Here is a 25,285-nt window from a genome sequence, read left to right as displayed (position 1 = left end):
GTATAATGATGTCTAACAAATTGTTTTGGTGTGAAATTAAATATTTCTAAAGATAATTTACTAATATTTCTATAATTGAACACACCATAGTATTGTTAGAATAACATTCAAACATTAGAATTCATATTTAAATTACTACTTGTTGAAAATGTACAGGTTTTAGTGTCTTAGGTTAAAGGGGGGGGGGGGGGGTGGGGTATTAATGAAAAAGAAAAAGAAATTCAATAAAATGATTAAATAATGAACGGAAACAAAATACTTCATTAGAACGTATAAAATTAAAATGCATAGATAATTTTAGTATCTAGTTTATTGTGTTCATCAAAATCGCTCTATAGTAGTTCAAAAAGAAAGTGAGAACAAACGATAACAAAAATAGGTACGTACATAATTCCACTAGTCATTACATATAAACACATATTATACTAATAGGTGAAAACACTAAGTCCAAATTCATATGGGATTGACATTTTAACACACTATTGTTTTTTAAGGACACACCCCCTCCCTTTTTTAACACGCTTTGCTATAAAATAGTAAAAAAGCGAACTAAAAAGTAAAAAATAACTTTGCTACCAGAACAATTTACCAATCAATTGTAGCACATTTTATTTAAATTGTCAATTACTTTGAACAACCGAAAACTAACTACAATTTTAAATAATGTTAAACATCTTTAATTTTTTACTAAAAAGAAAAGCGTAGGCTCTATTCAACAAAGTCCAAATTCATTGAGTTAAATATTATGAAATGTATGTGCCACACACTAATATTGAACCAAATTTAAATTTAAAAAAAACTTACAATATAAAATATTATCTGTAATTTTATCTGATTAATTTATTAGGTTACTTTGTTGAACAGGGCCAACGCTTTTCTTTGTAGTCCAAAATTAAAGATTTTAACATTACTTAAAATTGTAGTTAATTTTCGGTTGTTCAAAGTAATTGACAATTGAAATAAAATGTTCAACATTTGATTGGTAAATTGTTCTGGTAGCAAAATTATTTTTTACTTTTTAGTTCACTTTTTTACTATAAAAAAGCATGTTTAAAAAAAAAATGTAAAATGAAAACTTGAGTTGAGTAATTTAAAATTATCTTTTAGTGCAGCAAAAAATTTAATATACAGGCCAACGCAGAAAAATATATACAATCTATTCATATACTTTAATCCCAGTACAATTAATCAATATTAAAATAAACCCTATTATACTATGAATGTAGCCAATTATGGCACATCAATTGCTCCAAGTTACATTTTATGTAGGCGTATAATGAAAACATATATATTTATACTTTGAAATATCTATTTATAATAGTTGTATTTTCTTATAACATTATTAGAAAAAGAAAAAAAAATCCTTTTTATATTGATATAATAAAGTTGGCACCTCGTAAGTGATAAGTAAGTACAACGAATAAAGAAATTAATTCACTCATTACAAAATCCTCAAGTAAATCATACAAAGCTTGATAACTTCACAAGAATCAAGTTGGTATAGATTTTTCTATGTGGCTTTAATTCTACTACCTAAACTAATATTCTATACTCTGTCAAGTTGTTTTAGATTTTTATTTTAACACATATTTGCACACAAAATACATATATTAAATCACACAACGCACGTAATGTGGATAAATTATTATTATATAGCTTAATTAGTTGAGTAAAATACTGACAGGAAACCTCCTCCCTAGAAGAGACATCGATAGCTCTGCTTGGCCAAAATAAAAGCAAACATTTAATCATCAATTTCTATTATGTCCTGAATCATGTCTTCGTCGTTCTTGCTACAACCTGATGGTACCTGGTCGTCCCTGATGTTAATCATTACGATTAGATTTATGTATAACATTTTATTTTTTCTATTGCTTGTACTCACGTTGCGGTGGTGTTAAACTGTTCAAACTCAGACTCCATTGTAGGGATGTGCTCAAGTGACAAATGGTTCTTCGATTCTTCATAGAGATTGTTGACATTTTGTTTGTCGCCATAATCATTTTCAAAACGAATATAGTCCATCCAAATTTCTGAAATAAATTTTTTACAAGTAGTTTAACATACCTAGTACCTATCTTTGGTAAAAAAAAATTAAAATCGCCCACACACCCGCATTGGTTTCTCCAAATTTGCTACAAGCCTCAGAATATATACTTCTTAAGGACTTGAGCTGCCTTTCTCTTTCTCTTATTCTTTCAGGTATTGTAGGGTTTTTGCATTGAATTATGTTAGAATTTACTTCGAAGTGAAGAATGGTCTGGTACAACTCCACACTAAAAGGTTCTAGCAATTTAAGTTTGTTGAATTCTTTACGACATCTTATCAATCCTTTATCATGATACAACATTTCCAATATCTTCGATCTGGACAATTTCGCTATTTTTCCACGAGAACATGCAGCCTTTTGGTGCATCATCCAAATCTAAATGAGTGTTGGAATTACAGTAATAATTGTAAAAAAATCATGTTATATTCATAAGAAACGATACTTACCAAATCCGGGTAGCATTCTCGTATGCAGTTAATCAATACTTCCCATACAGGTAGCGAATCTTTTTTTAATAAATACTTTACTTCTGTTTCAATGCCGTCCATGATAAATTTGTTTTCTTGGACAGTGTACCAAATGTTGTCATATCTTTTATAGATCTTTATTATTTCACTGTAAAAAAAATAAATAAATAAATAAAAAACTTAACGTTTTCAAACTTTATTGAAAATAATTAATAATAAATACTCGGCAATGGCGGCATGTAGTTTCTCGATTTTCGGAAAGCGGAGGCTGCAGAAAAAAAACTCCCAGAACAAAACTATGTGTTTGTCCTCGTAAAATTTAATCGTTTTAAAGAAACACTCCAAACATTCACTGGAATCGGCCCCATTTCTACCACAATTTTCCACCTCCATCGAAAATCTACTAGTGTGTAACTCTCTGGGCTTGTTACCATGTACACGCATGCCTTCTTCAAAATACTGTCGAGCCTGTTCAATGTTTTTTCTGCAGTTTGCTTCGAATTCAGCAGCATGTTCGTACAACTCAGGATTAGGTTGCGGCAACGTTAACAGGATCTTTATCGTCGTACTGCATTCGTTTAGTAGTTTCTGAAATAAAAGTTGATTTTAATGAAAATAAAGCTGACGGAATAGGTACAACAAACTGAGCATAACTCGCTTCACATACATTTTTCTTGCAAAACAAAGTGTAACTTTTTAAAATGGTGATGCTCGGAGGAAATAGCAAAAACAACATGTTGTACAATTCGTTTACACGACTCTTCAAAATATCAATCACGTCTGTTTTAAGATCCTCGTCAATGGGCTCTTCTGTCATCTAATGTTTCATAAATGCATTATATTAGATCATCGGTAGACAATATTGTAAATAATATTTTGACAATGATTTAAAAAAATACTTACACTCAGCCTTTGTTTGCTCAACTCTAATATTTGAACCTCGACTTTTATGTGAAGAAAAAGTGTAAATTTTGCGATTGAGCCACTGGCAATCTGCTTCAATATAAATTCACGTTTCCTGTTTAACCGTCTAAAAAATACACAAGCATAAAAATGGAAAGAGTAATTTAAAATGTAAAATAGTAATTAAAAAAAAAAACTAACAGCACATCTCCTAATTCCTGTATTTCATAGTTGACCAAAAATTGGCCTACAAAATCTTCTTCTTTATTTTCGGCTATTGACATGGTAATTTTATTGATTTCTTCGACCTTAAAATATATCATAAAAAGTTAATTATGAAGTGTACAAATCACAGCAATACCGATTGGGGGTGACCGAGTACTATAACCCCTACTTTTTCATTGCCCTATTAGCCCGTCATAAATTCATAAATGCAAAATGTCAAACGAGTTTTGACAATTTGCACATTCATAGTTTTGTCAGTTTTCAGATAGGCAACTGTGAATTGTGATCTTATTTTTTTTTTTTATGTAAACATAGTATAGAAAAGTGACATATTATATTTTACGAAAAGCTATTTCTACTAGAACGTCTTGTACAATTTTTGGAGTGACCTATATTTATGTTTTAAAACAATAACCTTTGTATCTACATATATTACGATAGTAGCAATTTATAAATCTAGTTTTTATGATTCATACAATTGTCACAACGAAGCTATTAACTATTATCTAATTGTCTATACTATTAACGTGACAATACTATGATTGGTGACAGGAGCATAATCGTCAGCAGCATATGGGATGTTCAACAGTGTCTCAAAAATGTACACTAGACTCTCTCAAGCTGAAGAAACCCATTAACGGTGTTCAAGACAAGTTGCACTGGGGCCCAAAAAAATGGGTTAACCAAGTTCTTCGTGTTAAAATCTTTGGCCAATCTCGTTATAAAACATATTAACGTGAGTGCTGGGCTCCAAAATATAACTGAGCTTAATACCGAGATTGATGACATAACTATCTGCACCTAGAAGTTTAGAACCCAAGAAGATGATAATAATGAATTAGTGATCGATTCCCACTGAAGGCCAAAACTTTACATTCAAAAACGTTTAGGTGCAGAACTATAGAATCTAAGAACTCAACAACAAGATTCCAATCATTTTGAAAATCTTCGAGATTATATTTACGTGCATATAGATTTCCATATCATCTGCAACTATGACACTCAACTCAATATAATATGGAATGCAAATTGTCGAAAGCTTATGAAAACGTTCACTATAAGCTGGCTGCCATATTGTAAACAGTTATTGTTTTTTCCATGATTTATCAAACATATGACAGTGTTATGACATCGCCCAAGCTAACAATTTATCATGGAAAAGTAATGCAGCATTTTTACTTTCGATGAAATGTTAAACAACATGGCCGCGTCCCGGGTCGGGTCACCTTTCAACCCTTATGCGCATTCTGTATATAGAGTTCAGTGCAAAAAATACGGCAAACATTGTAGATAAACAGTGAAAATAAATATGGAAACAAGCGGACTCCCTCGGGGTGCACCGGACGATTCAGAAAACGCGTTCGATTTAAAAACCAAAGACTTAAAATTAAATATAATATGTACAAATTGTCAAAGAACTGCTGAGTTTAAAACCGAGATTGTACCATCGATTCCTACCGAATCTTGGCGTGGTTTATAAATAAAATAACAAATTTACCCGATTGTACGTTATGCGTTTGTGTGCAAAATCCGTTTGACTGGCGTAGACTGAACGAAGACGTGGATGATTTCTTTTTTAAACGGAGATGAATCGAAAACAGCCGCTCGACGTACGACCGCACAGTGCTTCTCGCTCAATCCCTAGTGTTCGATCGGCGGACAGTCACGTAGACAATGGCCCGAGGGCCGGGTTACTGTAGGGAGCGCAGGCGCTGGCGTTTGACCTCGTGCAGGAAAAGTTGCGAGGGGTGCCGTTCGAAATCAATACTTGTGAGTGTTCCCAGATTAAATTTGTCGACAACGTCAACACAAGGACCTGGAAGACAATGTTTACACTTCATTGCTCTAAATACACGACAGTCTTTACCATGGTATTTTGTTCGTTATGATTGCGAAAAAAATTATTTTACACAGAATTCAACCGGAATATTTTGGATCGTCCATTTTCAAACAGAGTTCAAGAATTCATAGCGAGTATAAGACATGTTAGGTTTTCTATTAAAGAAAAAAAATTCATCATATTTACGCAATGGTACCTATAAGAAGGAATTTTAAGATAGCAGATGAAAACATAATTGAAATGACTAGGTGTGGTTAATGTTTGTAGTAATTTTTATCCCTACCCTCTATCCCCCTTCCTTTTTTCTCATCACACTGCTTTTCACTTCACCTACACTCTCCTATACTTTTCCACACCAACCCACTCTCCTTCTTTCCTTACTCCTCCCATCTTCTCTTTCTCCTCACCTACTCACTGTACTTCTCCCCTCGCTTTCCGTTTTATTTAACTCTCCTATCTTCTCTTCTACACCGCACTTCCCTTGATCAGCCACCAATTCGCAAGTACAAACTAAAATTATGAAAAGTAAAATGTTGGTTTTTGTATTGTGCTTTAGTCTAGCATTAGAATATATTACTGCTGTTAACATGTTGAGTGAATTAAAAAAATTAACAGATTATAATAAAAATTTGCCTTTTATAATGTTTATTGACAATTACTTTTCAAGTCATTTTGGAAAGCTTTGTTGCAATCCGATTTGAATTCCGGACTCGAGTTGGCTTAACATGTTTTAGACACAAAAATTATGATGTCACCGAAAAAGCTCGCAAAGAAGAATCCAATAAGACTAATAATAATTTATTCCGCAGAACTTTAGCTTAAAATTTGATCGCTACATTTACTATATTACGAGGTGATTATGCCTAGGCAATTAAAAATATTACAGCTGTAAATAAAACTCCAGGAGTTCCTAATCATTTGACTATAAATTCGTTAATCAAGCGAGCATCCGCTTACATTCTACATGAACAAGTAGAAAAGTCATTAGACGATTTCACAATAGTAAAGGAAATTGATAGTTTACTATAACTATAGCTACCAATAACATGTTACATAATATGAATTATTACTACAAAAAGATAGCTGAAGATTTTAGAACTCTATCCTAAATTTATTTTTTTGCGTTATGCTCAATATATGTAAGAAAAAATCGACTGATAATGCACTCAATTTTTTAGATCAAGCGCTTTAAATTGACCCTAAATGTAATTTTGCATACTCCGCATGTTTGGTCAAAGCCATCAAATTACAAATGGGTAAAAAAATTATTACTTCATGTGGGTTCATTGCAATATGCAGCTAAAGCTCAGTTAACAGTTGTCAAACAGCTAGATTTGTAACCACAAGTATAATTATTTTATAAAATCACGCCAATTATAAATTTCTTAGCTATTGTATCCTTATATATTCGATTGTATTATATCCTATTGTATTGTTATCTATTATATTGTATGAATAGTTAAAATATTTGTTCAATAATTCTAATATTGCTTATGAAATGTTGTTATTTATTTGGTACATTTTTAGTAGACATTTTGTTTATAACAGCAACAAATTATTAAAGACAGACGATCAACCTTAATCGTATTCAGTATTATATAAATTTAAGCACAATGCGGTTTTTACGGTTTTTGTATTTGTATTTTTTTTCTCCTTTATTTGAAGTATACGATCTATACAATTTTAGTACAATAAGTATACATGATAACACAAGTGATTTATTGACAGTGAAAGTATGAAAAAGAGAAGCCGTCCACTGACGAGTGACGACACTGTTATTAACTTAGTTTTTTTTATTAATTGTTAGTGAGAAGGTCTCTGCACCACTTCCTTTTAAGTCTTTTTGTTGGGTTGTTGGGCATTGAGGATGACGTGAGATTATTTACAAGGGTGTTTGGGTGATTTCGAAGAGAATTGTGGTAACGCCTGTAGTAGTCTTTAGCAATTTGTGTTATTGTTTTTATTTGTAAATATGAGTGTACGGTATAGTTTGAGATAAAAAGTGGTGCGTTAGTGATGAGACGGAGTATTTTATTTTGTGAGATTTGTGTTTTGCTAAGGTTCGAATTTTTAGCTGAGGCCCAGATTTGGACTCCATATGTCCATAACAGCTTAAGTAAGAGTTTATAAATGGTTAGTTTTGTGTGAAGGGGTAACTTCGATTTAGAATGAAGAAATCTTCTCAGAATGTTAAGACGTAAGTTCAGTTTAATTTTAGGGAATGTATGTGGTGTGCCCAGTTAAGTTTTTATTCAAAGTGTACACCAAGGTATTTGATAATATTTGATGAGGGTATTTGGACATTATTTAGAGTAATGTGAGAACAAATTCCTTGTTTGAGAGTGCATGTAATATGGCATAATTTGGGTTCATTCATTTTGGTTTTCCAATTACTGTACCAGGTTTGAAGACTATTAAGGTGAGATTACAAGTAATGAGAAAAAATTTAGGGGTCATTAATTTGAAAGGATTGCTTTATCGTCGGCAAATTCTGCTACAGTTGTTTTATTGTTGTACGTATTATAAAATAAAATCATAGAGCTGAAATATGATCATTCAAAATCACTAGGTATTTTATATTAAAAACATTTTTAATATAAAAAAAAATGTATGTTACATTTTTGAATTGAAAAATCTTTTTTAAATTAACCATTCAACTTAAAAATGTTTTTATTAGAAACATAAAATGTCCATTTTAATGCAAAAAAATATATATTGGGAACAGATCTGGCATTTTAAGGGTTTGTTATTTGCCTTTAGCTTCAGTAATAATTACGATTTTATAATAATATAATAACCAAATATGTAATATAGTATTATAATTGTTTAGGCGGATTTTACATTGAATTTTTCATTGTTATAATATTAACTACGTATTTAAACAATTCAATTACAATCGGGTATTGCTTTAAATATAAATAACAATATAATATATTATAGTATGAAAAACTTGCCATTTATTTTATCACATAAAAAATTTACTCACATTCAGTGTATAATATATTCTACATTTTTGATACTGTTAATATACACCAGATTTTTACATATTTATTGTAAACAATGCATTCTGTTGTACTGTTTAACTTGTTTCCCGCCCCTGTGTGGACGCTATTGTAACTACAATCACTTAAATTGACCGACTAATTGTCCAAGGGGCCTTAAAATTCACATTTTCTTAAAAAATAAATAATAGTTCATAATATTATTATGAAATTAGGTACATAACTACTGTATTAAACCACACAAAACTATGTTAATCAGATTTGCATAAAATATTATGACGAAATAATAAGCCCATGACAAAAATGATGCGCTTTCTCCTCGATCAACCTACCAATAAAAATTGTTAAGAATTTTCACCTCGTGTTCATTTTTTACAGATATTAGTTCTTAGCCTAGAAGGTATATTTTGTTTCTCATTAAATTACCTATACCGTGTACCGTTAACGTAAAAGATTTTTTTTTACATGTGTAATAGATTTGACTGCTATTTGTTTAGCTTTATAAACAATATATTTTCAAAACATCTGCGTGCACACAACGAGTGGTTTCATATGATGATAACAACCGTATTGTTGTATATTACAATATTTTGTACCGTTCCCATTTTCAACATACAACGACCGAGTAACGTTAGGTATTACGCATGTGTATTTTTGTTTTGATGTTGTATCGAAACGACCGGTTAAATTTTGTTCAAAGCAAGTATTGCTCTTATTCCTTAAATTTATTTTGAACATATTATATACATTTTGCTGTTACATTATCGCGGTAAGATATTATTCATCATAGTCTTGGCGTTTTGTTTTGCCATTTTAAATAGGTACATAAATTATTCAGTGACGCAACCCGCGAAGGGATCGAATGATAAAATCTTCATACAATATCAACTAGGGAAACTCATGTTTAAACGTCAATTACCGCTTTCGTAAAAAAAAATAATTTTTATTTTTTGAGATACGATTACAATTTTGGTATCCATCGAGTCGTGTAGGAGGCAGTAGTAGTTTTGTATTATTAAATATAAAACCGCGTACCTATGTGTAGAACACTGTTCAGTTTACTTTTGTGACATTTGCCTGTTGCGTGCAATTTATAATATATTTTGTCGCCGTCTCACACCTGTATTCTTTTCAAATAACACGTTTGTTTTTTTGTATTTTTTTTTTTGTACATGCGAACATTTGATAAACAATATTTGAAAATTTTAGTGGCGCGTTGGTTGCTTTGAATAGTCCGATCGGTAAATTCAAATGACATCATGTCTGGCGAAAAAGATGAACTAGATTTCTTAATAAAGTCGTCGGTCCACAACAGGATGCCTCCGTCAACGGTAAGGAAAAATTGTTTGTTTGTCTATAACACGTAGCAAAATTACACACAGTCAAAATTCACCGTAGCCATTACCTGCATTTTAACCGTATGATGAAAATAGGTTTTCATTCCGGTAGTATGAAGTGTTCAATTTATAGCAGGACACTACTAAATTTCTCGGGAAATAATTGCAATTCAGAATCCTAGTTCTTATTGTTAGACATTTTTTTTTAAATGTTTAACTCGCCGTCTAAACGTAGATACAATTAGCTAATGGCATTAAACAAAAATATTCAAAACTACAGTTATCAACCAATAAACATTTTTACTAATTTGTTTTTAATTTAAAATGTTAATAAGTATGTACGTTCGAAAGTGTATAGAGCTCTGAAAATTACCAATAAAAATTAAATACCCAATTGCAGTTATTTTTCGAGAAATATATTGTTTAACGTTAAATTATATGTATATTATATGAGTATTAAGAAAAAATTGCATTTAATAAAAAATCGAAAAAACTAAAATCCAATAGTTAACATAATAATTTTATTCTAATTTTATATAAGAAATGTTTTGTACTTATACTAACTATAAAAAATCATCGTTTTCGATTGTTTTTATAAGAGTGGTTTTAATTTTTATTACTCCCGGGTTTAACCCTTTGTGTCACACATAATTATTTTTCATATTATTTTGACGGTGGTTTCGATAAGATACTACAATAAATTAAAAATAGGAAATAAAATATTATAAAGGTAGTTTCAATATAAAATGTCTTTAAACGTTCTTCTGGAATATTGGTATATTTTTATTTTAGCTTCGATGCGGATCTGTGAAGGTATTGATTTTACAATGATATGGTTTTTTTTGCGTCTGGACCCATGTTAACTTTTAAACTGCTGAATTGATTTCTTTGAGTAGCAAGTCTTTATATCAGAAATCGTACCCGAGAGGTATTCTAATAGGGCAAAAGTTTTAAAACCCCTTCACCCCTTCCTCTTCAAAATTGAGAAAAGCACCCCAAAAATATACAAAATTTTCAAATTAAAATTACATCGCTCTATAACTAAGTACCGATGATTAAAATAAAAAAGGTGTCGGATAAAGTAGAATTATTAGTCAAAACTAATTTTATTCACGTGGCTTTATAAAAATCTTTTATGTATTTATTATTTAATATGCGTTACTCGTTTGTGATAAATGCTCTTAAAATATTTAAAGAAACTAAATTCGTTTATTTCTTAGTAATCGTATAAGAATTGTAAACGTGGTCAATAAAATAATTGTATTCTTATTACTCATGAAGTTAATTTATTGCTTTCAATAGGTACGTGCCACTACTGCAAGTGGCCGCCTAGTAGCGACACTAACCCTTTTGTACAACACCTTCACGTCTCAAGTATTATTAATTTAACAAGTTTATTATTTATTTAAACAAATATTTTCAGGATGGATTGTTTTGGAAAAAGAGAAATGCAATTTTGTACCTTTTGTTCACCGTATGTTTGATGATCTCAACTATTGGCATTATTGTTTACATGACAATGGATACATTCCATCACGTTCAATATTCAAATATCATGACGCATAATGATCTAAATATCGACACACTAGTTCACTACAAACGGTGTTCCACGGTTAAATTTAACGCTACGTGGATTTCGGGTAAACAAACCATTCAACACACTAAATTCATTCATCGTTTATTGTTATTCCCAAACTGTTAAAATTATATTCATTGCAAACCGACCGGTACAATCTGAGATTTTATTGTTTTTCATGTTTGGTTAGATGAAGATATTTTAACTGAAGATGAAACCGGTAATATTATTTCGGTAAACGTCAAAACGAACACCAAATCTATTCTAGCGTATAATACGATGCAAGTAAGTATTGTATAGGTATTTGTACCCCTCGCGAGTGCATATATTTTATGAAAAATCTTTTTCAAACCATTTTTTTATTCCATTTCCAGAGCGTCCGAGACAACTATAGATTTGACCTTTCTGCCGATAAAAAATATCTCTTGGTAGCCTACAACAGAACCAAGGTAAATGACATTCGACCTGTCCTCTCGTTGTACGGTAATAACTATAGTGGTCAATTGCATTTATTTCATACATATTAATAACAACGTAATAAGACGGTTTAGTTTTATTTGCGATTGCATTTAACAATAATAACACTTTCTGCCGAGAAATCAATTAAGTTCTCTTTTTCTATCAAAATTTCGCTCCCGCCTATATGATACATATGTCAAAAACGACTAACCGTTATAAATATGCATACTGTTTAGACATACAAGCACTCTTTTTTGGCTTTCTACGACGTAATAAACGTCAAGACTGGGTAAGCTTTACTCTTTTTCTTATTTACTTCAATTAAAACAGCCAATATTAGGCTAAGAATTATACATTATACAACTGATATTTTTTTTATCTTGTTCATGCGATAAATTAGGAGGCAAGTAACGCTGAGAGATTCAAATCATCGGCCTAGACAACTAATGCTAGCAAAATGGTCTCCGACCAAAGCCAGTCTGGTAATAGTTGACAACTACAATATATATTACATTTCTTCAGCTGCAAAACCAAATCACGTCTATAAAGTAACGTACCATGGATCTGAAGATTATTACACCGGCGTTCCTGACTGGGTATATGAAGGTATTTAAGTACTCACTTACATTTTTATTTCTTTAACATTGATTGCAAAAAAAAAGTTTTTCTTGCAAATGTAAACGAATCAAAAGAATTCGTTCACAGGATTATGTATGTGTTCGAGGTGGAAAACAGAAAAATGGTAAATGATTTCACCGATTGTGTCGTTGTTTTAAATACCAAAATTAAATTATTAATAGGGTTTTTTATGGGTACACGGAAAAAACTATATAGTTGCCCCAACCATAATTATTATGGTTATTCCAACCATAATTTATGGTTAATATAGGGACACCATACATTTTTAGTCGGGAGTACTAAACTGACATAGTTAACAAATATAGTTGGATCAACTATATATTATGGTTGGATTGACTAAATATTTTAGTTGCATCTACCTAATGCCAACTATATAATAAGGTTAGATTTACAATAGTGGATTGTAAAAATAAACAAAACCAAAAAAACAAAATGCAATAAGTATTAATGTGGCTAGTATGTGCGCCTGAGCATCGAACCCGCGACTACCTACATACCTATCATTCTGAAGCCTAACGCCTGAACCTACCTATATACCTTGCCTAATTACTACTGATGCATGGCATTTTGGGGTATTTAAGTGATGTTGTAAGCAATTTATGGAGCGCCGTCAGCCGTCTGTGTCTAAATATACATATTTAACAAAAAAAGTATAGTTAACCCAACAACTAAACTAGTTTGGTATTACTAACTAAAATAATGTAGTTGGCGCAACCATATTATAGTAGATCCAACCAGAATATTTCCAACCATTTACTACAACCAAATTATCTACGACGACAAATTATTATAGATAGACGAAAAACCCTAATTATATCCACCCTAATACTAAAATAACAATTTTAATTACATTATAGACAATGTTTTTATACATGTATCTACAGAGTACAGTTATGTAACAAATCGTTTACTTGAGAGTGATTTTACCACTTTCAGTTAAAAAAATTCCTATAAGCCTGTGACCTCCCCCGTTGCAGTTTAATCCACCCCGCACTATATCCCGACCCTACTTTCCAGGCTATTTAGTAATTATTAATAGATGTTAGTCACTAAATACTAAGTTATTCACCAGAAAGAAAAAGTTCTAGAAGAGTGTCAGATAAAATGTAAGTTTTGTTGTGTTACAGAAGAAGTATTCTCATCTAACAGCGCTCTTTGGATGTCCACGTCAGGAAGCCGTTTGGCATACGCGACATTCAACGATACTCTAGTGAAAAAAATGCATATACCTATGTACGGCGTACCGGACACGTTATTTGATCAATACAGCACCATAATCAGCTATCATTATCCTAAGGTATAATAATAATTGATTTAATTGGAAAACATTCATAGTTAAACAAAATATAATCTCAGTAACGTAAAATTGATATCTGAACAGGTGGGTACACCCAATCCGGTAGTGGAACTATTCGTGTCACCATTAGACGTTATAAACGATCTACCTCCAAAGCAAATACAGCCGCCATCGAATTTCACGTACGTTACTTATCTGATGAAAATAGAAAACGATATCATCCCTACTGTGTAAAAGAATTAAGAAAAGGTTTTGGTAATAACTACCACGAAATTAAATTTTGTCGACAACGTTGTTCAGTTATTAGGTGAGTTAACAGTTACCGTTGTAACAAAAACTGTTTCATAAGCAATGCTTTAATGGTAGCGCTGTTGTTTAAAATATCAACGTTTATGGCAAAATATAATTTTGTGGATAGTTATCATTACTGATACCTCGATGTGAGTATACAGTAGGTTTTATAAAGGGTGTTCCAGAAAGCAGCCACATTTTGAAAATTCTATAACTTTTTTAATATTTGTCCAAAAAAAAAAATAACACATACCATTGTGTTCAGGAGGTCCTGAGGTTTATGTGTGGAACATAACATCGGGCATATGACCGCCTTTGCTCGCCCTACAGGCCATAAATTCAACGTCCATGAAATTTCGGATGACGCGTTCGCTGATTTCGACCACGGTGTTGTGATCTAACCCCTGGAACTTTTTCTTGACTTAACGTACCCCCATAAGAAAAAGTCACATGATAAAAGAATCACCCTGTATATATATTTTTTTGTATATGGAATATTATACACTATTTTGTTAGGTAACTAAAGTGTAAGACATAGGGACAGTTTTATAATTTAACTCGTGTTATATATGCATTATACATTTTCTGAGAAGGGAGAGGGGGTTATGCGATGTTTTTGGAAAATTTCGAGACGTCAAAAACCATAAATAACAGTCTTATGTAATGTATATGCACAAAATATGAATTTTTTTTTGGTGCATACGTTTGAACTAATGTGGTTTTTATAAAGATACATAAAAAATTTGACGTGCTGGTTTGGACACGGGCCAGGTGTGGGGGAGAGTTTTTCCTACAAGTTTGTAAGTTTAAAATTTGTATAAGAGCTATAGCTCCTCCCCCTCCAGAGAAATGCATCATGCTACTACGCGTATGCCTCATAATAGGTATAGCAGTTTTTTTTTTAGTTTTTATTGTTCTACAGTAACGAAGTCATATTGAAAAACGTATTCTGGTCTGATGATTCAACTCTGTTTGCTCTATGGATGAACCGAATTCAAAACGAGGCCCGACTAGTCCGTTACGTTATAAACGACACTGTCGAAATAGAACATGTGAGTATGTAAAGAAAACACAAAGTTAGGTTACCAAATGATGTACCTGCAGAGTGTCCTTCCAATAATGTTACACTTGGTATGGTCTACGGATTAGCTTTTTTTTCATATGACTTATTAATTTAAATAACATAGTGTTTCAACGTTTTTGTTTTGTTGACTTAGTGAACATAATCATTTTATTACCGAATACGTTTATACACTTAGATAACCGAATTTCGTGAACCTAACGGTTGGCTGAGGTTAGAAGAATCCACTCTTATCGGTCCAGAACACCAAGTGGCTGTTATAAACCCGACTACCCAGGCGGACGGTGATAATTACCATCACGTTTGTGTAATTGATCAAGACGGTAAAATGTGGCCGTTGACCAGTGGCCAGTTCGCCGTCGTGGAGCTCATCAAATGGGACGCTGCTTCGAATTATATGTACAGTATTACCATTATTATTGTATAGAATGATATAAAAAAAAAAATGTTTTTAATTTTACTCAGTTAGCTCAGACGCGTTTCGTGATGAATTCGAATACAGTTTTCAAATTTCGCAATCTTACCCGCAGTTAATATAGCTTTAATGTTGTTTGCATTTAAATTATTTTCGTTACGTGTAACGTCAAATACATATGACCAATGATCTTGAAATGTTCATAGTATTGACAGTCAACGTTGATAGTTTTTTTCTGTCTGTGTATCATATAGATATTATTTAGCGACCTTAGAAAACAAACCAGAGGAACAGTACATGTACCGAGTAAAGGTTAAACCGAATAGTATTCCAAAGTGTTTGACGTGCCACACAGCATGCACGTACAATCTTGCGGCAATAAGCAAAGATAGTACTTATTACGCTCATACATGCGCAGGACCTGATATTCCGGAAGTCAACATTAAGAAAATAGTAATTATATTTTGTAAAATTTTAACGTTTACAAATTGTTTGACCATTCATTTTTTGTTTCTACTACGATTAATCCTTTGCATGTATTGTATGGCCTAAGATATACGTGCAATTGCACAACCCATCGTACATCTATAACAGTTGAAACACATTTAATTTGAATTGAAAAATTATGTACTTAAAAGCTAGAACTTGATAAACTCAAAATAACAATTTATAATATTATATAACACAATAACAAGTTTTTAAAGACAGCAGTTTAAAGAAACATAACTATTACATAAAATTAACCGTAAACTCAACTCTTTTTTATCAACTCTATTATACTTAATTGTTAAAGAACAAATACAAAAGAAGCGAACTTTTTTGGTATTACTTCGGGAATTCAAAAATATGTAGGTATGAAACCAGGTACAACTAGACACAAAACTAAAATAGAAAATGAGTTCACATCATAAACCCGAAACCAGAAAACGAAAATTGTTTTCAGACCCGAAAATTCTAAAAGCTATTTATTTACTCAAAAAAATTTGAACCCATTTTGCTGCTCTAGGTGTTACCTAATCTTTTTTTTTCTTTATTATTTAAAAAATATACTATATCTTACCACGTAGTCAAGCAACCAAATGGAATTTTTGAACTCATCGTGGTTTGATTTGAAACTGGTCACTCCTCCTTAATAAGTGTAAACTTTGAAAGCATTTTTTTCTTCTGTAATTTAGTAAATATTCTAAAAGCCAAATGCTTACAAATGAAATCAAATTTCCCAAGCCAAAACCGGATCAAACAAATAGCTTTGGTTATCTTTTACATTTTTATAATGACAACGCTCTATTTTTTTTATATAATTACTCTAATTAATGTTATTTTTGAAGAATGGCGAACACGCGATGAAATGGGACGAAAATAACGAATTGAAACGGAAATTGCGCGACACCACCTTACCCCAAGTGATTTTCAAGACGGTCCCTCTGACAGACGGCTTTGAAGCTCGAGTTAGGCTAAGACTACCGCCAGCTCTTCAAATGTCTCCTGACAAAACGTACCCGTTATTGGTACACGTGTAAGTACAACCACCCGATGAGTCCTGTTAAGTCACTTACAAAATTCAAATAGCTATTTCCTTAAACTTTTGCTATTATTTAGTTCAGATAGTCTGTTTATACAGGCGCAATCACCAAACGCGTATGGTTGATCTGGGTGTAACCTGATTTCGATAACATTATTATTGATTACTTTTAAATCCGTTAAAAAAAACCAGCACAGTGGGGTCGGGGCATGTGGGGACGGGGAGGTCACAGGTTTACAGAAATTATTACAACTGAGAGTTATAAAATCACTTTCAAATAAATGCTTCGATGCGAATCAATAGTTGGTATTTTCATACCAGTAAAGTTCAAATCAAGCACAGTATAAACCAGCATAGTAAAAAATAATTAAAGCGATGTTCAGCGTTAAAAAAATTAGCATCAAAGCGTTTGCAATTAGCAAACAACTAATTAGCTTTCAATTAGCATTTGAAAGTGATTTTATCCGAGAGGACTAGTACAGTAGGGTCAAGACATAAAGGAATCAAAACATGGAGGAGACGAAGAGGTCGCAGGTCTACAGGAATTATTATTAATAAAAGTGATAAAATTGCTTTCTCGAAATTATAACCAGTGAAAGTTCAAACTTTAAAACTCGTATGGCTTTTTTTCAAACTTTAACAGTGAAGAAGTAAACTTATTCAACTTTTACTCCCCCAAAGTATCAACTAGATGACATTTTTGATTTGAAGAGTTGCTACTCAAAAGAATAATTGGTCCAAAATTTAAAATGTTACAGTGTGTACTGTACGCATCGAAGCTAAAACAATAATACATTTGCGTTGCAGGTACGGTGGACCAGATTCGAACTTGGCGCTGAGCAAATTCGTATTTGACTCAAACACATATTATAGTGTTCATCATGATTTTATCATAGCAGAGATAGACGGTCGCGGATCTGGGCGAACAGGTGACAGGATTTTATTCGCAAACTACAAGCACTTTGGGACGGGTGAAATACAAGATCAAATTATTGTCGCTAAGTAATTGTACAACATATTAATATTGTATTACCTATTGTTTTTTCTTAAAAACGACTTACATAGTGCTCCTAAATAAAAACATGCACTAACTAATAAGTCATAATTACAAATTAATGCTAGTTTTATCGAATTAATAGGTAATAAATAAATAATGTATTATCATTATAAATAGTCAAAACACACATCGTACTAAGCAAGAAGCAGGGATTGAAAACGTTACTAATACAAAGTTTACATTATTTGTTCGTCTACAACAAATGTTGATATAAATTATTAATAGTACGATATTCCGATAACCTACTGGATTCAAACTTGTAAAAAAAATCAATTAAAACAATTTTAAAATTAAGTGATGGCTTCTGGAACGATATAACTGAACGTTCTGTTCCAGGAACAATATTTTATATTGTTCCAAAAAACACAACTTAATTTTAAAATGATTATTTTATTTTTACAAATCTATTACACTGTTTATCATTAATATTAACATTTATTCTTGATAAATACAACAAATAATGTTAATTTCGTAACGTTTTTAATCCCTACAAGATAGTTACTTTTGAGCTTTTATTTCTTACTTTTTTGTGCTTATTCACTAATGTAGAATTTTTTATTGTTTATAAATAACATAATAGTTAATAAATAGTTGTGAGTACTGTAATTTTGTTAAAACAAAGCCTAATTAATTGCATATATAATATCTTATTTAAAATCTTTAATTATCTGTTAGATATCTTCAAAATAACTTGCCTTACATAGACAAATCGAGGACTGCTATTTGGGGATGGAGTTATGGCGGTTATGTGGCAGGAATGACTTTGGCCAAAGACGAAGAAAACATTTTTAAATGCGGATTATCCGTTGCTCCGGTTACAGATTGGATGTATTACGGTGCGATATAAAATATTGAAAAATAATTAACTTAGTAATTAGAATTAATAACTTTTGTTTAGTAAAACATGATTGCATTGTAGGTGTATATTTACTTGCGTCAACTATACATGATATAAACTTTGGTTGATTTGTTTTGTTCACGTTGTTAAAAAAATAAATTTACATACACAAAAATAATCTAAATAATCAATATTGAGAAAGGCCGGAGGTCTGAGCCCCTCGTACTATTACCATAAGAGCTTTCATTTGTAGACGTTTTTTAGTGGACCAAACCGAGTGGAGGGGGAGTGTCTTTTGGTGTCATTGGAATACTATAATAATTAGGTTTCCGATCATGTTTTGACGGAATTTTGGGTGTAAAATGAATTTGCCAAAAAAAGAATAACGACTTTTATCAACTTTGGGGAGCATAATCTAAATTATCCTTCTGGGACCGGATCCCAGAAAGATAATTTAGATAAGCTTTTAAAGGTCAAACAAGAATGATGTACGATATTTGCATTTATGTTTTGTGACCAGATTTTCTGCGTTTTTTTTTTTATTTATTTGCTTTCAATTCATATCAAAATAAATCGAAATGTTCGTTACAACAAGCAAACTTTTTCTATAAATTAACGCTGTTGCTGTTATAACACGAGGACTTCTAAAAAAACATACACTTGATGGTTTTTCTTACAGACACGATTTACACAGAAAGGTTTATGGGGTTGTTTGAGGACAATTTCGAGGGTTACAGAAATTCCAGCTTGATATATAATGCGAAAAATATGAAAGGCAAAGACTACATGCTCATTCATGGCACTCTGGACGATAATGTACACTTCCAGAACACTGCCATGTTGTCCAGCGAATTACAGCACAACGGTATACTTTTCCAGCAACACGTGAGTAAAAAATTATTTCTTATCGAATCTGAGAAAATATTGGTTTTACATGGATAAACATTACACTTAACCTATCCCTTCCCATTTGAAATTTATAAAAAAACAAATATACACATTTTTCAACTTCAAATTTTCATGAGGATTTTTTAGAGTTAGTACTACTGATGTGCAGTCAAATCCCAATAAAATATTATAAATCCTTTCTTACAAATGTACCTTTTTGAGTTTAAGCTTAGTGAAAAACTCGACCATAAAAAAATTATAAGCACGATTGCTAATACAATAGTTTTTATAAAGTTAATAGTGTTATTTTCAATTGTGATAATAAATTATTTGACAAAAATACATGATGATCAATTATATTTATTTTTCATGTTTGTTGGTTGTTTCACAACTACATAAACTATCCCATCGACTAGTCAAGTCAACATTTTCAATAGATTATTCTTAAGTCAAGTTAATGGCATACATACGTTACGTACTTTTTTTTTTTAACTTTAAGAACTGCGTTCGTACTTTTTTGGTTAAGTGAAATTTCTAATAACACGAATCTAAACAAATTTATTTTTTACAAAACAATTCAAAATTACATTAGTAAATCTTTATTTTTTAACTACGAGTAAATAGGTATTCTTAACAATAGTTATTTTAATATAATTTAAAGTTGCCACCTGTTGATATTTATTTAATTGGTACGATTTTTGTTGATATTTAGTATAGAGCGATTTATTTATCAAAAGACGCCTTATTTTTTTGAAATAATTACAATTTTGTAGTTTATTATGTTACACATTTTTTAAACTATTTTCCAAAATCACAAATTTACCTGCCAGTCAAATTATTGAGTAGAATTCTTCAACTTTAAAAATGTATAAAAAACATGCTACTATGAATGAGTTGAAACTTTCACGGATTGAAATATCACATGCTACTATTTTTTTTAGAAAAAAATTTAAAAATTATAGTCCTCCTATATTTTTATCGAGAAATCCTAAAAATCTAGTAACTCGTTTACTGTCTATAAAATAGTTTATATTTATATCAAATATCTTTTACTATTTAATGATTAGTATGGAAACGTTTATTTGAAAGTGATTATATCACTTATAGTCATACTAATTTCTGAAGGCATAGGTGGGATTGTACACCCTGGAATCTGATTATATGGCTCCCAAGCCCCAGCCAGTTTGAAAACTATTATGACATGTATAAAAAAAATATTGTTGTTACTATAGTTGTTATTCAATAAAATTGCAGGTATACATAGACAATGTACATGCTTTGACCAAAGTCCAAAATCATCTCTACATGACCATTTCACAGTTCTTGACGAAATGTTTTCGAAAGCACAAATAAATGAGGACAACTGAAAAATGTTTGGCAAACACATCAGGCCCGATTATTTTTTATTCTTCAGCGAATATTATTTTAATATATTTATACCTACCTTTATAAAAACAAAATAATATGTATTTTATCATAACTATGATTAAGTTATTAATTGTATTTGTTTTTTTTTTTTTTTTAATAAAAATTATATTATGGTTCCTAAGCGATTATAGTTTTAATTTTTTTACAATAATATTTATTGTTTTCCTAATTGACTATGAGAAATGTTGAGTTTTGTCGATACACTCATTTTCATTTTTATTGTCGTGTGGGTTTTATACAAATGGTGGTTCGCCAAAGGTTATGTCAATAAACGCATAAACGCATAATAGCCGTCCACTAATGTGACGAATATATTCGCAGATGAGGGACTTGACATTTCATATAATGAGCCGGAATCAGGAATACTGCAGGAAAAGTTAAATAGGGACGACGATGATACGGTGCAATGTTCACAGAGTTTAACAAGTAAATTTGAAGTCAAACCAAGTGATCAGCAAAATAATGCCATAAACCCCGGAGAAGTGACCATTTGTGATAAAGTTGAAAACGGCGCTAATGTTTTTGAAAAAAATGTGCATGTCAGTATATTTTTGACAGACTAATTGAGTAAATAATCTGAATAAACAAATGACCCAAAATTTAATATTTATAAAATCATACCAAGATTGTCAGGCTCACCTATGCGTATTTCAAGAAGTGATGAAATTTATCACGACTGGTATTGAGTTAAAGATGTGTAACTGTAATTTATGTCATTCATTTTTCTACTTTTTTACTTAAAGGCCTTTCTTAAAAAGTGACTCATTTCAATCACATGATTACTTTTAAATAACAATTTATCGACTAGCTTTATAGAAATTTAAATTTAAAATTTTAATTCTGTTATTTTAATTATTTTCTTTGGTAATTTTTAAACAAGAAAATTTATCACTTACATTATAGGATTTAAATTCAGACGACTGGGATGTATTGTATGCTGAAGTAGTCAAAAACATAACAGTGCAGTCCGAAAATTACAATGAAGAGCTGATATTGAAAGAGATGATACAATACATGCAATCTATACCATGTTAATTATAAAGTAAAAACGCAACCATCCTAATTAATGATACTCACTATAATTTAATGTAATGTGCATGAAAGAGACCATTAAAAAAAAACATGAATTTGTCAATATTGAATAAATCTAAAGCAAAATCAAGGGTATGTCAATTTTATCTTTTAATCATTTTATATTGAGGTAAAACTACTCTACCCAGTCCCAGGCTAGCTATAAATAAAGGACACATAGGTTAGGTTCCTTATCGTTGTATCCTATCAATATGAATTTCCAAAAATAAATTTAATTTAATATTAAGTTTTAAATCAATATGTAATAGTACCTATCATAGGCCATGACACCATTTCTGGCATAGTATTGAATACTGAATCTCTAGATCCGAGCTTTTCCGTGTCTGCGACCTAAAGAGAAATATTAATATTATTCTTAGGGTTAAAATACAAATTAATAACTATTTTCATTATGAATTGTATTGAAAGTTTCATCCTACAGGCTTTAAGGAGCCAAATCAAAATGTATAATATGTTTGTTTGTCCATATAAAGTAAGCACGATTACTCCCCAATGAAAATAAACAAACTTATTAAGAAGCAAATGTTTAATTTTGTCAATTTTTTTTTTTTTTAACAACTTCAGTATGTAAGTAAATTTGTTTTCGTTATCAGATTGTCAAATTCTGAAATCTGATAGCGTTCAGCTCAGCTGACGACTAGCGGCGAACCGCTTTACCCATGGTTACCCGTTACCGTGGTAATGGTATACTACGTTTCTATTCCATGACCTCCAGGCTAGAAAAATGGTTAACTTTTCGAGCTCCCGAACCGACTCCCAGCTATATCGACACTCGCTTGAAAACTATAATAATACGGGTACGGTGTGGCGCAGCGGATACCGCAGCTGCCGCAAGGCGCCTGAGGTTAAGCGGCGACCGGTACCGCTTGATCCCGGATGGGACCACCCGGGTTTTTTAGCGTCAAACCACACCAATAGACCGACCGGTGAGGACCAAGTTAGCTATAATCCCGGTCAATAAGTCCACACGACATTATTACTATAATAATATAAATTATTATGACTTGTGACCATAAATTAATCACTTGCCTCTTTTTATATTGAATACCGAGTTAATATCACAGACAATATTATTATAACGAATACTAGTGTTGAAACATTTACATAATTTTATCGATATAGTAAAATAATAATATACGTACTTTTTCTTTTATTTTAGTGATCACCCGACGGTGAACGGCATCAGTGATCAATCATCGCAAGTAAAATAAATAATAATTGGTTTATTTTATAATATAATTGAATGTATTTTGTGACATTATTGTTCGGTCATAATATTATTATTGAAAATGAATTAGTACAGTCTGTGGAGGTACAATATTACTTTCCATGGGCATAATAAATGTTTTGGGTTGTAGAGCTGCCGCTGGTGTGCGTCTCCAATGCGCGTAACGTTATCACCAGCTGTTAACCCAAGTGGTAGCTGATAACCTTGTGGTGGCTTAGCGTCACCCTTGATGCATTCATTTTGATGTTCTTATAGTTAAGAGTGAACTAAATTTAGAACGCTGAACGAGTACAAGACGCCCTTTAGGCATTTTAAATATTTTCAATTGATTGCCAAGTCGATTAAAAAAAGAAAGATTCCAATATGTTGACCTCAAGAGCTGTACAGGCTTTAAGACAATTCTCTACTACCGCCGTTAGGAGACACGGATACGAGGGCCCTGGCCGTGTAAGTAAAATAAAAAACGTGACCGCTCATAATCGCTCTCGAATTTCGTCACGACAAAATGTTTAATAATTAGCTATAGCAATCTCAAAATGTTCAGTTAATATAAGACCTAAGCACTGAAGTATCTGAGTAATTTACATTTATTTTACTTTAATAATTAGCGCACACTTACAATATTTGCACTCCGGGGCAAATTACAATCTTACACTCTGGAAGAGCCGATTTTACGCCGCCTATACTAATAATATGTGCACAAAAGATTAAATATACATATTTTGATCAAAAGAAATATAATTACGAAATGATCTTAGTATAATATACGGTTAATATAGATAAGCATTGAAAAATGAGCTACCAAAGTATGACATGGTCTGTTTATTTATGTTGTTACTTATATAAATTCCAACTTATAAATTGTGCCACCTAACACAGGTTTTCCTCGCCCCAATCTTAAGCCTGACCCGAGTATATTTTTTGATTACGCTAAGCTAAATAATTATAACAAACTACTTAATTTTTTAATTGAGCCGAACAACGTAATAATATTATGTTTCAACTATTTATGTACATAGTTTTATCTGTATGTAAAAAATTCTATGTCATCTACCTAACTAAATTCTGTTAATTGAAAATACTTAACTTACAATTATTATATATTATTATTAATTTAACCCTTCGGCGGGCGCGTGGCAGCATTGAGTGCTGTTTTCCCATTGTATTCTTATGAGAACAAAAAAAGCGCGTCCACCAGAAGGTTAATAGTACTTATGGTACTATTTAGGTAGATTGGTCATAAATAGTTATGTATAAAATGTAAACCCAAGTTAGATATATTTTTAGCTCTAACTTAAGATTATATTTTATACATAACTTTTTATGTACATACATAATGTAACATATATATATAAATAAAACCTAATAATAAATCATTTTTACCTAATACTGTTCATTATATTAAACAAATGTTAACCCTTTAATTTAGCTAACTATATGTGCATAATATATGAAATGACAGTTTTATGACATTTACACTAGAGTTCTAACATTTTGTTAAGACATATATATAATCACACATTACAAGATCTTCATATTTATAACATAGATTAGATAAAAGATATTTTATATTTTTATCAAATCTGTGTTTATAATTAAAAAATAGAAAACTACAACTTCTGATATGGAAATGTGATTAAGTTTTTTTCA

General features: G+C 31.3%; 2 protein-coding genes across 6 annotated transcripts; one reads left to right on the top strand and one right to left on the bottom strand.

Moving 5' to 3' along the window:
• Window positions 1-1,068: 1,068 nt before the first annotated feature.
• On the bottom strand, window positions 1,069-23,768 carry LOC126844990 (uncharacterized). Of its 4 annotated transcripts, XM_050583545.1 has the most exons (11): window positions 23,550-23,768; window positions 22,659-22,737; window positions 5,144-5,461; window positions 3,622-3,728; window positions 3,421-3,547; window positions 3,185-3,334; window positions 2,741-3,105; window positions 2,497-2,665; window positions 2,113-2,425; window positions 1,886-2,033; window positions 1,069-1,820 (listed from the first exon to the last, which is right to left on the bottom strand). In XM_050583545.1, exons 4-11 carry the CDS (start codon window positions 3,702-3,704, stop codon window positions 1,745-1,747), a joined length of 1,431 nt encoding a protein of 476 aa, XP_050439502.1. In that variant the 5' UTR covers window positions 3,705-3,728; window positions 5,144-5,461; window positions 22,659-22,737; window positions 23,550-23,768; the 3' UTR covers window positions 1,069-1,744. The 4 variants fall into 4 exon arrangements, with proteins under 4 accessions (XP_050439502.1, XP_050439503.1, XP_050439506.1 ...); XM_050583546.1 differs by lacking the exon at window positions 5,144-5,461; XM_050583549.1 differs by lacking the exon at window positions 22,659-22,737.
• On the top strand, window positions 9,088-21,348 carry LOC126844989 (venom dipeptidyl peptidase 4-like). Of its 2 annotated transcripts, none has more exons than XM_050583543.1 (17): window positions 9,088-9,256; window positions 9,697-9,818; window positions 11,248-11,464; window positions 11,591-11,685; window positions 11,775-11,849; window positions 12,096-12,148; window positions 12,260-12,465; window positions 13,626-13,795; window positions 13,880-13,977; window positions 15,009-15,138; window positions 15,346-15,566; window positions 15,837-16,035; window positions 16,911-17,098; window positions 17,912-18,106; window positions 18,837-18,997; window positions 19,679-19,884; window positions 21,142-21,348. In XM_050583543.1, exons 2-17 carry the CDS (start codon window positions 9,747-9,749, stop codon window positions 21,238-21,240), a joined length of 2,385 nt encoding a protein of 794 aa, XP_050439500.1. In that variant the 5' UTR covers window positions 9,088-9,256; window positions 9,697-9,746; the 3' UTR covers window positions 21,241-21,348. The 2 variants fall into 2 exon arrangements, with proteins under 2 accessions (XP_050439500.1, XP_050439501.1); XM_050583544.1 differs by lacking the exon at window positions 9,088-9,256 and adding an exon at window positions 9,609-9,629.
• Window positions 23,769-25,285: the final 1,517 nt, after the last annotated feature.

This window comes from Adelges cooleyi, unplaced genomic scaffold, assembly GCF_023614345.1.
Source record: "Adelges cooleyi isolate 19-005CV unplaced genomic scaffold, UGA_ACOO_1.1 ACOO_flye_CR_arks_rails_tigmint_CR_PRNA_651, whole genome shotgun sequence".
NCBI lineage: Eukaryota > Metazoa > Arthropoda > Insecta > Hemiptera > Adelgidae > Adelges > Adelges cooleyi.
The sequence above is the reverse complement of the archived record's forward strand: the minus strand, read 5'-3'. Positions and strand labels throughout refer to the sequence as shown.